The sequence below is a fragment of the Sinohyriopsis cumingii genome, chromosome 5, assembly GCF_028554795.1.
Source record: "Sinohyriopsis cumingii isolate HCF-2022 chromosome 5, ASM2855479v2, whole genome shotgun sequence".
NCBI classification, from domain to species: Eukaryota; Metazoa; Mollusca; class Bivalvia; order Unionida; family Unionidae; genus Sinohyriopsis; species Sinohyriopsis cumingii.
The window spans coordinates 127,330,191-127,349,010 of NC_142965.1; the positions used below are offsets into that span (position 1 = coordinate 127,330,191).

Sequence of the window (18,820 nt, forward strand, 5' to 3'; positions counted from 1 at the left end):
TGCATACTTGTTCTAAAACCAGATGAAACTTTCCGTATGGTCACTGATTATAGGAAGGTGAATAGTGTGACAAAAACAGATTTATTTCCGTTACCAATACTATGTTGATAAGATCGAGAATGCCAAGTATGTCACTAAATTTGACCTACTGTACAGATTTTGGCAAATTCCACTATAGAAAAAGAGCAAAGAAAATCTCGGCATTTGTGACTCCATACGGACTTTACCAATATAAAGTGATGCCGTTTTGGATAAACGGGTCGCCAAGTACTTTTCAACGTCTTATGAGTATGATTACCTCTGGTCTAGACAATTGTCATATTTACATTGATGATGTCGTCAACTACAACGACACTTGTAAAGAACATTTAGCAACAATTCGGAAATTCTTTGACAGACTCACAGTTTGACAATTAATTTATCCAAAAGTGACCTCTGCTGTGCTAGTGTAATTTTTAGGACATATCGTGGGACATGGATAAGTTGAACCTATAGATGCTAAGTTCAAGGCTATTTCTGAATTTCATGTGCCTGTTAATAAATAGTAACAGATGCGCTTTTTTGGCATGGCTGGATACTATCGTAAATTTTGTTCCAATTTTTCTATAATTACCGAACCCCTGACAAATTTATTGAGTCAGAAAAACAAGTTCATTTGGGCTGAAAAATGTCAGGAGGCTTTTGATATATTAAAAGCCGTACTTAAAAGCACGATAGTTATTACAGCTCAAAATTTCAGGCAATCATTTAAATTGTCTGTCGATGCAAGTGATGTTGGGGTTGGAGCAGTTTTGATTCAAGGAAACGAAAATGGTATTGATCATCCAGGGAGCTATTTTTCTAGGAAATTAAATAAGTACCAATGAAATTATTCAACAATCTAGAAGAAACGTTTGGCTTTAACGCTGGCATTACAACATTTTGAAGTTTACATTAGTTCAGCTCCTTCCTCGATTATCGTGTTTAGTGACCACAACCCTCTTACTTTAAAAAATAAAATAAAAACCAAAGACTACCAAGGCTGAGTTTGTTGTTACAGGAATATGATACTGACATCAGGCACATCAAGGGGAAACATAATTTAATAGCAGGTGCACTTTCCCGTGTATAAAAACGTATTATTTCTTGCACACTTTGCATAATTAATAAAAGTTCTTTTTAACAACATGTATGATTAATCTATGGTAAAAAGAAAGCTTTAAGATATAAATCTTTCATTTTCTTTATGGGGAACTTGTGTGATGTATATTTGGTTTAATTTATATTTGGTTGTTTGTAAGTTTCAAAATCTTTTTATTTTAATTTCATTACATGTCAAAGTAATGTAATTTTGTTTACTACGAATTTGATATGTTCCAGAAAATGCACTTTGATCTGAATCTTTTCATAAACATCTAATAATAGAAATATTGATTCTATTTTTGTTTTAGTTCTCTACCTTGATTCAGAAATCACTGAGACAAGTAAACAACTTTCTATTTTTATTTTATTCTCGGAGTAAAATGATTGGCTTTTATCAAGGTCATACTGGGAGCATGCGACTTTAGAATGTGAACAGCCTCTATTTCGTAATTCTGGGTTTTCCGAAATTGCGCAGTGGTTAGATTTAATAGTGATGTTGAGAGAGATATTTCTCAGTCGGGTTTCTAAACACTGGGAAGTAAGGTGTTCGTTTTATTTTAACCAGCTTGGAGTTATATTTTAATTTTTATTCAAATTATTTGGATTTTAAATAATAAATCTTTTTCCTATAAATATTCGAGTGCTGATACAGAAGTATTGGACAAAGACATTTCTTTACATTTTATTCAGAAATTCAAACACCAGAATATTTTTGTGAATCATCAAAGAACTGTAGACACATCCGTAATATAAAGGCTACTACATACGTCATCGCCTTCCATTTTGAATATTTTCATCGGGACTCGAACTTGAATTCATTGGAACATTTCATTACTAGGACTTCTAAAATTTAATTCGTGGATTATTCTTGGATTATTTTTGGATTTGATTCTTAAAAAAGTAATTTCTGATTTTTTCATTTCTACATTGCTTTTTTCTTCTTCAGGTAAATAACTTATTTGTTAAATTGTTCAAAGCTTGTTTTTGTCACTCTTTCTTTTGTTACCATTTATTAGAGCCTAATCAAGTAACATAAAACTTTTGATACCAATATTATCATTTGTTTTCGATTACGTCCTTCTACATATCGAAATGACAACGACAACGAGAGAAAGCAATGATTAATCTCATCTACAAATGAGAAGGAAATGAAAGGGATGCACGGGCCTGGATTCTGATATCACTTCTAAATACGAATTATAAAATCGTCAGTAAGATTCTTGCGAACAGAATTAAATCATTATTGAGCAATATAATTCATACAAATCAGATCGGTAGGGAAAGGGGGGATAAATATACAGAGCAATACATATACTATAGCAAGCGTAATGGAATACGCGGAAATAAGGTGGGATGTATTCCTTTACGACCAAGGAAAATACTTCGATATGATAGAAAAAAGCTATATTGGTAAAGTCTTACTTAAGTTTGGACTTGGTGAGAAAAAACAATCCGACAATGGGCGACAATATTACACAAGAAAATTAAATCCTGAATACAAATAAATAGAGCAAAGGTATAAATTTACTATCGAGCGCTCAATGGGACAGGGATGTTCCCTGTCAATGATTCGTCATGTAATAACCACAGAAGTGCTAAGTACAACAAAATACAAAATAACCAAAATCTAAAGACAGTTACAATCCGAAACCTATTAAAGTGACTGATGATGCTGCAGCATGCAGATGGCTGAATAAAGTTTATTTCAGATGATATCTCTTTGTTACATTTGGAAAAATAATTCAGCGATTTTGGAACGCATCTGAGTTAAAATATATATCATGCAAAAATGAAAATCTTGTTGATATGAAATTAGAGAGGGAGCCACACACTGTCATTTATAAAAAAAAGGGATCACAACGTTTTATGGAAGGAAGATAAGCCTAATGTCTATGACTAATTAATTAAGGAACTTGTTTTAAAAAAATATACGATTTAAAACGGAGTATAAAAACACGGTAATAACTTTGGGATACGGGATGGAAAAGATGGTCAAGCATACATTCGACAGCGATACAAAACGTAATGCATGAGAATGTGTACGATGTCTGGATGGCGGGAGAAGTATCCTTAAATGACATATCATAAATAAAATATCAGTATGTCCCTTGTGTTGAGAAAAGGGGCATTCACACAGAAGCACGTCAACCGTAAATGGAAGAACACAGAAAAAGAAAGGGTGGAAGATAATACTTAAATTAGAAACCAATACGCACGTTTTTCAATACTATTCTTCTTAACACTATTAAGATACAGAATTTGTTTTAATATATATATATATATATATATATATATATATATATATAGAGAGAGAGAGAGAGAGAGAGAGAGAGAGAGAGAGAGAGATGATGGGAAGCATGTATTCAGCGAAATATATATATATATATATATATATATATATATATATATATATATATATATATATATATATATATATATATATATATATATGTGTGTGTGTGTGTGTGTGTGTGTGTGTGTGTGTGTGTGTGTTTCCCACATCTAATGTTCATATATGAAACTGAAATTGCAAAGGTGAGTTGACTCGAACATGAACGTTCCTTCATGGTTACCTGTAACTGTACCAACACAAGAAAAGTTATATGTACAGATGACGCAATCAAAAGAAATACAGGTCGCGGAGCTCTCATTTTTTATTTCTCCAAAATAGTGACTACACACAAGATATAATTTTAAGACGGTATGAGAATATGAGTGAAAAGAACAAGGCTGTAAAATAATACGAACTTACATTATGCAAAAACACTGACGAAGTCCAACATGCAATTAAATATCACAGGCTGTACAAACCATTGGAAACGTTGCATTCAATTTGCACAATGTGTTGTAAAATATTTACGTTACTTAACAAGTCATTTTAAGTCACATGTTCCACAAAAGCTGAAAATGAGTCAGTTACATTTGAATGAAATTATTACAATTTGTATTTGAAATTACCATTTGCGGAACCAGATATCTTTGTATTGATTTATTGTTATCACGCTCAAAAAACACGAGGCTGAACTCAATTAACATTTTATATTCTGTTTGGACTTGCGTGTTGTTTTCTTCCTAATGTTAGCAACAATCTTCTCAGGTCGCACAAATGTCCTGGATAAATCTGAAAAAAGTAGTAATGCTTTTCTTTGGGACCATAGTAGTTGCAATAACCGCTGTTTAATGATGCGAAAGATGTCAAATAATGAGATAAGCATGAGTGAATACAACCAATCATGAACAGATGTTCCTTTTCCACTAACAACACCGCCACCCCCGGTGCAACATTACAGCTTTACATTCAACAGATCCTTATTGTAATCCTGGTTAGAAATACACCTTCTCTCTGTATCCTCTTCTACTTTCATTTCCATGTCAAGTTGCCTCAAATTTTCTTTACACAACTTGTAGGTTACTGCGGCACACATTGTGTGACTGACAACACTGCTTGTTGCCCTTAGACGGTCCCTGTAAATTTGATATAAAGAATTAATTTAAATTGGAAATTGAATCAGAATAAACAAAACGCTTGAAAACAGGCCACATTATTCATAAAGACATGAAAAACAGTTCATACGTATTGCTGATGTAGCCAACTTGAAACCATCAGTATATGTTAAGTGTTTACATGTTTTCATGGATGTTCTTCCTTCCAATGAACTCAGTGGCTGCAATCATTTGGGTCATCCGTCCACAAATCCGCCCATAAATAACACATGGAAGAAATTCCATGAAAAATTGCATGATATTAAATAATCGCTGTTTTAAGACAATGCATCGCAATTTTCATAATTCTACAGACGATGACAGATGTACAGAGATACATGAATGTTGTGTGTGAATTGGCTGAAAGAGCCAGTTTGATTTGTTGTAGGAATAATTCAAAAAATTTAGGACAAAACATTTTCAAAAACCAAATCGTTCATCTCCCTCCCCAGGTCTCCCCCTCCCGACTTTTACGCTCTCAAAATGATTGTATGCACAGTCTGAAACAAATTTAAAAACAAATTAGCATTTGTCAGAATCTGAATCGGACATCAATGAAAATACATAAAATATTTCTAGTCTTTTGGGTGAGACACTGAAATGCATATTGCATATTGGTATCAAACAACAGTGTAACAATTAAGGATCAAATGGGTGCGTAATGGCTAGGACGCCATTATTTCCATTTAGAGAATGATCAGCTGAGAGAGGGTGACATATTAATACTTACAAGATCCACTCCATGGCTATGAGAAGGGAGACCATGTCTACTGGTAAGCCGAGAGAGTTTAGGATCATGACGATAGACACAATGCTGGCACTAGGAACAGATGGGATAGCCATTGATGCAACAGTCGCCAGTATTCTAGTACAGATATGAAAATGCAATCACTTAATTAGCATGTTTTATTACCATTAACATCGTCTTTCTGCAAGGAATAAACAATCAGATGGATATAAGAAAATAGATTCGTTTATCAACTAAGCAAATAGACAGAGATAAAAAGAAAATAGAATACGTGTTCACACAAGGACGCGTGCAAGACAAACAGAGAGGCAAAAGTTTGGGAGTTGGGTTTAGTGTGACATGACGCAGTCAAACATGGGGGTTATTTAGTGTGGGGGCAATTGTAGCCAAGCGCCTTACATACAGCGATACCACGCAAGTCAACCCCTGGCTGATCAGATGGTAGGGTTCGAATCTACGCGCTTGCAGACATAGACCCGGGCACTCGCCACTGGGCCAACTGGACCAAGATACATAATCGCAGAATTAGTTAAATGCAGAGTTGTTGGTTTTCTTTCGTTGTAGATGATTCATTCTCTCTAATATATATATATATATATATATATATATATATATATATATATATATATATATATATATATATATATATATATATATATATATATATATATATATATGATGCAATGTCATGTATCAAACTACAAAGTCTACTATGCCATAGTCACATGACGTTATGTCGTGACCCCGATTAATCTCAATATTAGTAATACAAAGGAGTACATACCCAATAAGGACGAAATTAAAAGCCGACAATTCTTCTCCGGACAGATTGTAGCAGAAAATGGATGCTGCTGCCATGTAGAGAGCGGATCCATTGGCACTCAGTGTTACACTAAATGGAATCACAAATCTAACCACTCGCTTATCTATCTTGTTTGTGTCTTCACAGGAAGCTATCATTTCTGGGATTGCTACAGCCCTAAGTAAAGATCGAACGGAACAGTTTATCAGAGGTTTTAGTGAATTAAGTGGATGATAAATTAAGAAGCAGTAAAAAAGGCAATAATAAATTATTTTAAGTTCATTTATTCAAATTTCTACCACCTGAAATTTCTATTGGAAATAACCGTTAAAATCGTCTGCTTTTCTGACTCAATTCCCATTATTTCAGTAGCCAAAAAAAAAAAAGTATTCATTTTCGCCCAAGGCATAAAAGCTATCGGAGTTATTTCCCTTACTATTCCTGTACCAATCCGGTGAGAAGATGAAGAACATTAAGAACAAACAGAGGAATGAATCAAAGCTAGAAATGATGGCAGCTGTAAGATACCTAGCAGTTATATAATTATAAGATGGTTGGATATATTAGTACTAGTAGGGTCTTTATCATTTTTTCTTGTCAATGTTCTAATTTTGTTTGTTTGTTTCTAAAACCAGCAATGATTGTCTTGAAGAAATCGTCCATGGTTATTCATATATACCATTCTTACCTCACAGATATACCAACTTTGTCCTCATCTATCTCCATAAAAATTTACTTTCCCTTCCGACTTATGTTCTTTATCTCGTTCTTGTTCTTGTTCGTCTTCTTCTTCTTCTTCTTCTTATTATTATTATTATTATTATTATTACAACTTCAATCCTCATCTGCTACCAGTACTACCAAATACTATGGAACTTGCAAGATACATAACTAACATTGCTTGTGGCAGCGAAGGCGATGGACCAGAGTCACTCTTATCGACATGAGAAAGGCCTTTTGATTTCTCCTTGTGAACGTACACGTATTACCGCCACCACCACCACAACCACTAATGATATTTATGTTGGAGGTACTACTACTACGACCGCTAAGTACTGCGGAACATTCCAGATAGAGAACTAACGTGTTTGTGGCAGCAGCAGAGAGGGTGAACAGACCATAGAATTCCGACAAAACAAATAAAACAAACAAATAAAATCATCTCGTAGAAAGGTCAAGATTTTACAAATGAACTTTTCCTTGAGATGTTTTATTTCTGTAATGGACGATTGTACTAATGAAACCTCAGTTCGAAATAGTATCTGAAAAAATAAAGTACTCTACGTGTTTATTTATTTCTTGTTTATTTTTTTGACGACCAACGTTGGTAGGTACCCTCTCTGCTGCTCCTCTTCTGCTGATATTAATTAAATTATTATGTTATAATAAAATGATACATCCAGAATCTCATACTGCAAGAACAGCTCGAGAACGATTAGAAGCAATTAAAAAATTTCTTCCTGTCAAAGACTCATTTAGAAAAAATTTACAAGCGCAGCAAGAAGCAAAATTTGAGTTTGAAGAAGGAACTAAAAAACTATTTAAACCCGTCACTGCAGCTACTGAACAAGTTACAACTGTCATCAAAGAAGATCTTCTTCCGGTATCAGAAAAAATAGCAAGAAGAACTAAACAGGCAAAGAAGATTTTACGAGACCTTCCAACTGACATAGCTGCAGCTCAACCTCCACCTGTTGGTGAGGAAATACTTGAAGGTATTGGAGAACTTCGTACTGAAGTCGCCGATGTGAGAAAAAAACTTGCATCCAAACCCAAACCAGCAGGAGAAAACTTAGAATTAATTGCAAAATTTAACGAAGGAGTTGTTGAGGAAATTAGAAATATTGAAAGAGAGAAATTACCTGAGATGATATTAGATAATATATCTAATAAATCTAGTATTTTAAAACCCGGTCATGAAAAAACAAATGATGATAATTTCATTAAATGGATATATCGCGTATATTACAACAAAAAAACAAGCTAGAGGTCTAGAATACAAAAGTCTTGATAGAGAAGTAAAAAGACTTTATAGAGAGAGACTGAAACAACCAAAACAAGGAGAGTTCTCCCAGTATCAGCTTCCTCCACCTCTGCAACAAATAGAACAACAACAATCTTCTTCGCCGCAGCAAAGGTTGAAGTCGGAACTTAAAAGGGCTAAAGAGTCACTTAAAAAATCACCCTCCTCGAAGAAAATTCCTCCACCTTTACGTAAAATTTCTGCACCGGAAATAACATTTCCACCGATAGATACACCACCTGGATTTCGAGAAGGTGACTCACCCCCGGCCACCACTGAAGTACTTACTCCGGTAATGCAACCACCAGTATTTAAAACACCTCAAGATGAACCTAAAACAGGACATGGTTTATGTCCTGATAATATCATCAATGACGTGTCACGGTTAGAAGTTCTCATAGGAGGAAAACGAGCTGGAAATAATTCACCAGAAATAACCAATGAAGCAGCTGATATTTGTCGGCGACTATTTCAAGGTGGCATCATGGATATCGGCGTTTACCGAGAACTTATTGATGAGCTCGTTGATGACTAGTTGTTAGATAAATGGTAAATAAAATAAGATGATTGTGCATGATAATCATCGTAAACCCACACAGGTCAGAGCGGTAAACTCACGATTACCAATCTATAGTGTTATTTACGGAAATGGACTTGGTGATGTCATTCGGGGATTATTCACGAGGATAGCTCCAAAAGTAGCACCTGTTGCAAAACAATTATCGATGAAGGCTATTGATATTGTTCGTGATAAAGCTCCTGGAGCAATTGTCAATGTTGCTGGTAAGGCGTTCTCGGCGATCAAAGAAAGACTAGCACGATTATTGCGACGAAAACAACAACCACCGGTGAAACTGGCAAGTACTGAGGTGATGCCCGCAGACGTAAGTAAAATAATAAATCAGGCTGCAAATCAAAAACTAGCGGCGATATCTGAAGAAGCAGAAAAAAATATAACAGCAAATTTAATAGCAGGAAGTGGTCTTCGTCGACGATGATCATCATTTGGAAAAATGGTAACTATAATAAAAATGTTCAGGCGCGAATCAGACCCAGCATTTGATATGGAGGCACCTGTCCTTAAGTACGAGTCAGTACGTGATTATCAATTTTATTCCTATGACGCAAGACTACCAAATCAGCGGGGGAGAATCGAATTACAGGTTCATGATACAAGTAGATATTTCTTGCCCGCTGAGGCGTTTATTGAAGTAGAAGGTAAACTTGGGACGAATGTTGCAGCTGATACGGCATATGCTGCTAATTTACGTGTTGGTTTTGTCAACAACGGAATTATGGCACTGTTTGATAGCGCCACATACATGATTGATGGAAAAAATATTGAATCAATTCAGAAGGATGTTGATGTTGCTACAACAATAATTGGTCTGGCGAGATATTCTGACGACTTTACAAGATCAGCTGGTCCAACAATGATGTTCGCTAAAGATATCACCGACAACGCCAACCATAATCAGTATACCAAGGTACTCACACCCAGGGCTACTGCAGTTGATCCACAGGCAGAAGCTGCCAACCCCGATCGTGAAGCTAGACCAGCTGCTGAATTTGAAATCATAAAAGATATTACCACGACTTTCAACTTAGGATTTGCAACACGCCAAGCAGCGCTGTCGGGAGGTGATAGAAATTTTTCGTGTGCAATTCCATTATCTCATATCTTTGGATTCTGCAGAAATGTTAGAAAAGTCATCTTTGGAGCTAAACACACAATTGTGCTCGTAAGAAAAGGTGATGATAATGATGCAATCTGGCGAGGTGCTGGTGTTGCTGATGCTGGTAAAGTAAATATATCAAAACTTTCATTGTGGATGCCAGTAATGACTCCATCTATTACTGAGGAACAAAAATTACTATCTTTTATGGATCAAGGTGGTAAATCATTGCTATCATGGTTAACAGTAACCACAGATGCTGCTCAAAGCAATATTAATGGTTTATTTACATGGCATATAGCATCACAACAGGGTGTTTCTGCACCACGACATATTTTTATTGCACTACAAAATAATGCTAGGATAAATAATCAACAACAATCACATATGATATTTGATAACCTTGGAGTTAGTGAAGTTTCTTTACGGATAAATGGACATCAAGAACCAACAGAAAATATACAACTAAATTATGCACAAAATCATGTAGCGCGCGCATATCATCGTTTAATGTCATTCATGGGACGTGATCAAAATATAGATACCGGCTTGCAAATATCACAACTAGATTTTACAGGTCTATATCCGATTTATTATTTTTCACTAGAACATCTTGATTTATCCAAACAATCTGTTGTTGATATACACTTTCGAGCTCATGTTACTAACCCACCAGCTGGTGGTGCCTTTTACAGAGCGATCGCGGTCATACTTAGCGACAAGGCCATGTTACTTGAAGGTGGTAGTGGTCGAATGAGGGTCGTTGATGCACCGGTGGAAAATCTTTAATCGTGTTATTTAGAAAAACATATTTTATATAAAAATGTCGTATAGTCATGTTAATGTTACTCTGACCCCGGGTCAGGTAAAAAAGCTTCAATCAAAAACCGCCAACAAATGCGGAACTAAAATATCACTAAAACGAGATCATATTAGTGGTGGTCCGAACAAATTATCGTTGACAAATAATCAGATTAAACATTTCAATAAAGCCCTAGAATCAAAAACTGGAGTTCAATTCCATCTCTCCCCGAGCGCCATCAAAGACATGGTTAAAACGGGTGGTATATTCTCATTTCTCGCTACCATTCCGGCATTACTAGCTGCAGCTGCTCCAGCCGTAGCAAAAGCGGCCGCGTTAGGTGTTGCTGGAGCGGCGGGTAAAAAAATTTTCGAAAAAGTTACTGGTGGACGATATAACAAAAAAAAGGGACGCGGTCTAAGATTACCGGGATCTCGTTGGGGGAGAGGCCTAAGGCTTCCAGGATCACTTCGTTAGACGTTCCAGCATCAAATTTTGATTTACTTAATGCCGCTAAAAAATTAAAAATATCTGCCTTTAGAGGTGTTTTTATGCGAGATCAATTACCGAAACAACCAAACAAACTAGAAACAGGTATTATTAATCTCGATGAACGTTCCGGACCTGGTACTCATTGGGTATCATACGCGGTTGATCCGCGTGGAATTGTTTATTTTGATTCGTACGGGTTAGCTCCACCTGTTGAATTTATCAAGTATGTCGCACCACTCCACGCAACAACCAGAGGTTCCAAAGTTTGGTATTCAACGCTACCCACACAAACAATGACAGATCCGCCAAAATGCGGCCGTGAAGTAATTAATGTACTCGACGCTATATCAAAATCATCCAGGCCGCCACATAAAGTCGTGCACGATTATACAAGCAACCGATTTGTTGCGCGTAAGGCGTTTTAAACAACGGATCTTATTATAATGGTTGACATCTACGGAAGATCTTCTACTAGTAAGAAAATAAAATCCGACGTTGATCTGTCAAAGTATGCGACTAAAGATGACCTCGCTGATATTATGAACCTTGCTGGAGTTGATCCAGATGAAGTTGTTATTTTTCAAGATCGATATGGTAAACTAAAAACCAGCAATATCAAATGGAATGATATAGTCCGGCGAGTACTCGGTGCAGTTACGGATAATATTCCTGTGTTTACTGACGGTGGCAGAATCAGAGATTCAAGTATGTCACTTAAAACCATCAGAGATGAAATTGCAAAAAGTGTTGCTAATCGCGTGAGAAACACCGGTGACACGATGACAGGTGAACTTAGCATGAACGGGAACAAAATAGTAACTGTAACAGCTCCAAAATCTAACAACGACGTCGCAAACAAACTATACGTCGACGACGTGGATGGAAAACTATCCACGCTGCGGGCCGAGTATGACGTTCACGTAACCGGTTTTACAAGGCTTCGAAGAAATTTTCAGAAAACCGATGATGCCATAAATAAGTTCTTTGGAACTCCTTCCGTCATCGATATAAAACTCGTTGATATCAAAAGTAACCTAGACACGATCAAACGAACACAACTAGACATCGTAGCGGGAATTCCTGAGATTATCAATAAAACCAATCTGATTAAAATTCCAGCTGAAATATCTCCCGGGCATATCACAAACATCGTATACACGGTATCATCGGGATTCGCAACATGGTCAAAACAGAATAATACTATCGAATATACCGCAACAACCACTGGCGTGTACAGGCTGTCTGTGTTTAGTGCTGCAAAATTTGAAATATTTACAACGTTTCCATGGCGTCATTCCACAGACAGGTTTTCCGGGGTTGTATCTGTTATATTAAATATCGGATTCAAAGAAATATTTATCCTGGAAGCAGCTGATAGGACATTAACCGCAACATCCTTCTGGTGGTGTTTGGAATTTGTAGCTGAAACACCTCAATTGGTTACTGCATAAAAATATATATGGACGGTGCACAATACAGATACAATCAAGCGCGTGAATGGCAGGCGGCGCTAAAAGATCAAGTCGATCAATATACAGTAGAAGTAAAAAAATATCGACGACGATTGGTTATCGTTGATGTGATTGTTTATTCAGTATCCGCTGTTGTTGCTGGAACCGGTGTAATATTATCAGCGTTGACAACGATGGCACCAGTAGCTGTAACTATTTGTATTTCAGCAGCAACAACTATTGCAGGTGTGCTTGGTATCATCACAAAAAAATTATGTACTTGTACGAACGAAAAATTATCCGATTACAAAATAAAATTACATACAGCGACGGTAGCATACTCGAAATTATCCTCGTTGTTATCAGCGAGTCTCAGTGATGGAATTATATCTGATTTCGAATTTTCAATGATAACCAAAATATACGACGAAGGTATTAAAGATACAAGTATCAATAATGACAGAATTACTCCAGCAGATCGTGACCAACACAACTCCGCCAAAGATAACGATGATCTCGGTAAGTTCAATTAATCCTGAATTTAGTATTAATTTTCCCACCGCAATTCCAGTAAAAGAAATAGCACTAGCACAATTACGAGTATATTACAGCTGGCCAAATATCAGATCAAAATCATTTAATGGTACACCAGCAAATAATTCGCTCGTATTTACTAACAAGAACAAACCCGATGGAACACCTGACTGGGTTGTTGTTGGAATACCAACCGGCAGTTATGAGATTGAAGAGATCAGTGAGGAATTTGCGCGGAGAATAAAATCAATAACAGGAAAAGAATCAAAAATATCAATTAATGTTCATGAACCCACCCTGTCCTCGACGATTGAAATAAACTCGCCTGATTATGCAGTTGATATTTATAAATCTTCAATCAGATCCGTGCTAGGATGGCCTGAAATTCCCCCGGTGTATGTAGGACCACCAGAACCAACGAGGGGTGATTTTACGTCAAAGACCAGTCTTCGTCGTGATATTAAAATGAGTTCAGAATGGCTAGATTACATAGAAGTAAAACCAGGATGGAGGGGGGGAGCACCTGTATATGATCCTAGAGCTCTTTTGTATAATCTTAATGAACGTGTTATTGCTTTGAATATTGATTCTATATTTGCTTCAATAAACTTAGACCATGAAATACAAGTAAATAATTTACGTGATAGTTTTCAAGAGTATTTATTTGATTCAACATCTGCGCGCGATAATATTATTAGGTACATAGAAGTTTTAAATTATATAGTTAATTCTTCTGAAGTTATCTATAACAGAATTAGAGATATGGTTCTTAAGTCATCAAGCGATTATAAAAATCCTTCATAGCCAAGTACAAAATACCCGAAGCTGACATTGTAACGTTTAAGTTTCCTGATTATAATCCGGATAAATTAAGAAAATCTGTCAGTGATGTCATTGATGAGTTTTTTCCTAAAATACTCGATGCGTGGAAAAAACTAGCACCATATCCAACCGTTCTCAGATATGATAATGATCCACACGGCGGCGGAAGACACGTATCTCCGGGGATCGTTAATATAACACCGACGGTCGCGGTCAATCTGGTTTGTGACGTAATTGATGGCAGCTATCAAATAGATCTCGGAAGATCAAATCAAGCTCAACAAGGATACATCCTGTACACGTTCACACCACAAGTTCCCCCTGGAAGTTTAATCGTGCAAGAACCAACTAATCCTGTGTATCTACGGTGTCACAATAATATGTTAACGCGAATCAATTTTAAACTCACAGACCACCTTAATCGCTTGATTGACATACGTGAAGAAGAGCTTGTAATAAATCTGTATGTGAAATCTTAAGGATTTCTGTCCTAAGGATTTCTGTCTAAGGACTTTTGTCGTAGATCTTCATGTAATGGAGGGTTTTTACACGCGAGGATTTCTTAACAGTTAGAAGAACATTTGTAACAGAGATCAGACTCAAATTCGATCAACTTAAAAAAATAAATAAAAAAATTTTTATTATTACTGGCACAAATTTGTGTTTGGTACAAATTAATCGGCCTAGGCAACTAAAAAAGCTGGTCGATGAAAGTAAAATTAAAATTTCTATCACAAAAAAAAAATAGGATTTATTAATTTTCCCGATTTTTACTGAAATTGTACAAATTACTTGATTTTGACTACCAACTACCCCGTCAGAAACATAAAAATGCACGAATTACTTGATTTTGACTACCAACTACCCCGTCAGAAACATAAAAATGCACGAATTACTTGATTTTGACTACCAACTACCCCGTCAAAATCAAGAAAGTTCTAACCTTGTCAAATTGTTCCTAATAAATTTTATTTATTATAAATTGTATTTATTATAAATTAATTTTATTTATTAATAATATTATTTTTACTGAGATTTTTTTTTTTTTACTAAAATACAACGAAATTGCTCAATTTTCCTGATTTTGACTACCAACTACCCCGTCAGAAATCAAGTAATTCGTGCATTTTTCTTTGATTTTGACTACCAACTACCCCGTCAGAATCAAGTAATTCGTGCATTTTTCTTGATTTTAGTAAAAAAAAAATAAATTAATTCAGTAAATAAATAAATTAATTCAGAAATAAATAATTTGTAAAATTAAGAAATTTGTACAATTTTATGTTTTTCATGGGGTAAATGGTACTCAAATTAAGAAATTTGTACAATTTTATGCTTTTGATGGGGTAAATGGTAGTCAAAATTAAGAAATTTGTACAAATTTGTTAAATTTCAGTAAAAAAAAACAAATTACTAACCCATCAAATTCAGAAATAATATTTCTGATCAAAGATCTCAGTCATCTTCAAAATTACTACTTTGGATCGTTTCACCAGTAACGAGGTTACTCTGGATCGTTTCACGATCTAACATTATTTTTCTTAATAGTCTTATGCGAGTACTAATCGTTTTCGTTGCCTCATACTCGTGGGATAATAACGATTTAATTCTTTCTACGGCGGTAGAAAGAGGAACGAACTCCTTCACATGATCATCTTCTACGGTAGCTAGCGACTGAAACATTGCCGATTGAATCCGTTTCATGAGCCTGTATTCAGATGATAGTGTGTGTGTCCCCATGGTTTTACGTTCTTGTAAAATCTCAAAGTCAGAAACTATTTTTTCAGGATTAAGTTCATCAGATATATTAATTCCATCTTTTTTCAATTTTTTAATAGCGACAATTACATCATTGATATTTTCATGGTTCATTTTATAATATATGAATCTTTAAAATAAAAAAAATATCCCTAGAACCCCTTCGAGTTCGTCGGGATGTTTCAAGGACAGCACAAACATATAACTTAATTAAGGTACGCTCAGCAAAAACCCACCCATAATAATTAATCCAGTGGGTGATACAAAAAATAGGTATCAACCACAAGTCAATATTGTGGGTGAATTTTGCTGAGCGGGGGGGGGGGGTTTGCGGTTCCCCCCACTATTATAAAAATCGCAATTATGCGTACACCACCGACAAATTGTCAGCCATGGGGGTTTGATCCTGGACCGCGAGCGTCACAGTCCAATACCATACTGATCGAGCTATCAAACCTTGTTACGAACATATGTTTTGGAAGTTAATATATAGTTAGCTATATAGCTAGCTATATAGCTAAGGAACCAATATTTACATTAAACAGCGGTTTCTGAATAATAACAGTTTCTGTATTTATAACAGTTTCTGAATAATAACAGTTTCTGTATTTATAACAGTTTCTGAATAATAGTTTCTGTATTTATAAGCGGCGGTTTTCCTAAGCAGACTGAGAATCAATAACAACAGTTTCTGTATTTGTAGCGGTTTTCCTAAGCAGACTGAGAATCAATAATAGAGTGGCATGAACACACACCTGCAGGTCGATTACCATGACAACGGTTTCTGTTCCCACACACAGCTTCCTACGGATCAATAACATTATCATGATCTCTCGTAATGTTGTATGATGGGGAAATATTTAAAAAACATAAATAATACTTCTACGAGTAATTAATTACGATGTAATTAATTACGATGTAATTAGTTAAACTGACTAATTACTATCATAAAAAACCAAAAATCTACGAAGAAAACTATATATTACAAAGTAATCTCCCCTTATATAATCAAAAATTCAGTAGTGTATGGAGGACCTACTGTGACATAAATTAAAAAAATTAATTCAATGTGGTGATGATAGTTAATAATGTGGTGATGATAGTTATTGATACTTAAAGATAATTTTCTGTTTATATTTTTTCGAAAAAGCTGTTTTATATATATTTTCTGCCGCTCTTTGTACTGATTGCGAGTGAATATCAAAATATTTCGCAGCCGCGTTCATAGACTGAAACATAATTTCTTTGCCGGTTTCTATGTTTGTGGAAATTACTACCCTCTTTCCGATTGTCTTACATCTTCCTGTATTTCCACGTGTATTATTCTCGCTGTGAGAGATAGCTTGTAAATTGGATAAATTATTGTTTTGAGGATTTCCATCAATATGATCAATAACAAGACCGTCATTGATCAAACCCTTGTGACACTCGTATGTAAATCTATGACATAGATAATGTTTCTTTCCCCCCCCCCCGCATGTGAACATTAGATAACCAAAATTATTAATATAACCAACTTGTCTCTTCAACTTGCAGTGTCTGATGATACCATTAATATTTGATTCATAGTTTGTCATGACAGGATGTGGGACAAATATATTTTGCTCCATTATAATAATATTATACGTTTAAATCATTGTTTGTCTGAAATCTTGATATATAATCCCTCACGGATTTTATAGCGTTTTCACCGCCATTATTTTTTTTGTCATAATATCTTTTAAGTTCTCTGAACCGTTTCCCGCCGCACTTCCCACATAATTCTGTCTTTCCTCGCACTCCAATACCACACCGTAGACATGGTATTGGTCCTAGACTTCCTCGTCGTATGTTTTGTGAGTGCTTCCAACAAAATTCCTTTCTACAGGATTTGTTGCATCGATTTACCGAGCCGATCATCAACCATCTGCATTGGGACATTGTATATATATATATAATTTTCTTTATTTAAATATTTGTTTTAATTATATGAACGAGTTTGAGAGATTATCCCAAACTAGGCCTGTTAAATATAAATTCAACCTTGACAGATTATCTTCTGACTTGCCAGTGCGAGATCTGGTTGATCCGAAAAATAAAAGTTTGATCTCGAAAATTCACGACGCCAAGAAAGAATTTTACACGGATGGTGCATCTCATACATGGTCAACGTTCAAGATCATACGCAACACTGGCAAAGTCAGTGTCGACAAAGTCACGGACGCCACAATGAACGACAAGCGAGCGGCAACTATCATTAACTACATCGCTGAATACGAGGGCAATCAAAAATATTTCTTCAGAGTAAAATTTATTGTATTAACAGAAACAGATAGTTGGATTATCCGTGACAAATATGATCCTGTCCTTGGTAATAATAAAACTATCATATTAAGTAAAAATTCCAGACCGGGTCTACTGACGGGTATTGACAAACCGTATTATGAGCGAGCATATCCTGTAACGGCGGTTATTTATGGAATCTATGAGATAAATAAAAAACCCAACGTTGATAAACTAGCGCCGATGAAATTTTCAAGGTTAAATTGTGTAGCCGAACGAGTAATAGAACACTTTACAAACGTGATGCGTGGAAATGGATTAACTGATTAAAGGCGTGAAAAAATAAACTCATGGGCTGATTCAGTTAAGGATACCGGTGCTACAATAAAAGATGTTGCTGAGTTAGGAAAAATATTAAAATTTCCAATAACTGTGGCGACAATAACGGGAGAAGTACTGTACCAGTCGAAATATAAATCGAAAGGAGCTCCAATAAATATTATCGATCATAACGCGCACGCATGGACTAACGCGGTAACAATATTTCCACGTGATCGAACTGTTAGATTTTACCCCCCAGATAATTCTGGGGCAGATAGTATGTTTGATTTTATTAAAGAAATAAGTAAAACCGATCCTGTATCGGTATGGTTATTTAAAAGTAATGAGGAGGGTGAATTTGATCAGTTTGTCAAACCGAACGGTGAAATATATCGCACAGAATCCCTCCATGACGAGATGAAAAATCTTGCGACGTTTTTACAGTGCAAGCACGCGGAAAATACTGACAAATTACTAACTAATTGTTTTACCGTTCCATCTGTTGCGGCTCATTTCGCCAGAGA

The 18,820-nt window shown here is 35.6% G+C and overlaps 1 protein-coding gene across 1 annotated transcript in view; it reads right to left on the bottom strand.

Moving 5' to 3' along the window:
* Positions 1 to 3,761: 3,761 nt before the first annotated feature.
* LOC149800160 (excitatory amino acid transporter-like) overlaps positions 3,762 to 18,820 on the bottom strand; it is a 56,605-nt gene continuing 41,546 nt past the window's right edge. The window contains exons 8-10 of the mRNA XM_089959758.1: positions 6,138 to 6,332; positions 5,336 to 5,470; positions 3,762 to 4,587 (exon numbers count right to left, since the gene is read on the bottom strand). Of these exons, the coding sequence (XP_089815884.1) occupies positions 4,407 to 4,587; positions 5,336 to 5,470; positions 6,138 to 6,332 (511 nt within the window). The 3' untranslated portion in view covers positions 3,762 to 4,406. The remainder of the gene's footprint in view (positions 4,588 to 5,335; positions 5,471 to 6,137; positions 6,333 to 18,820) is intronic.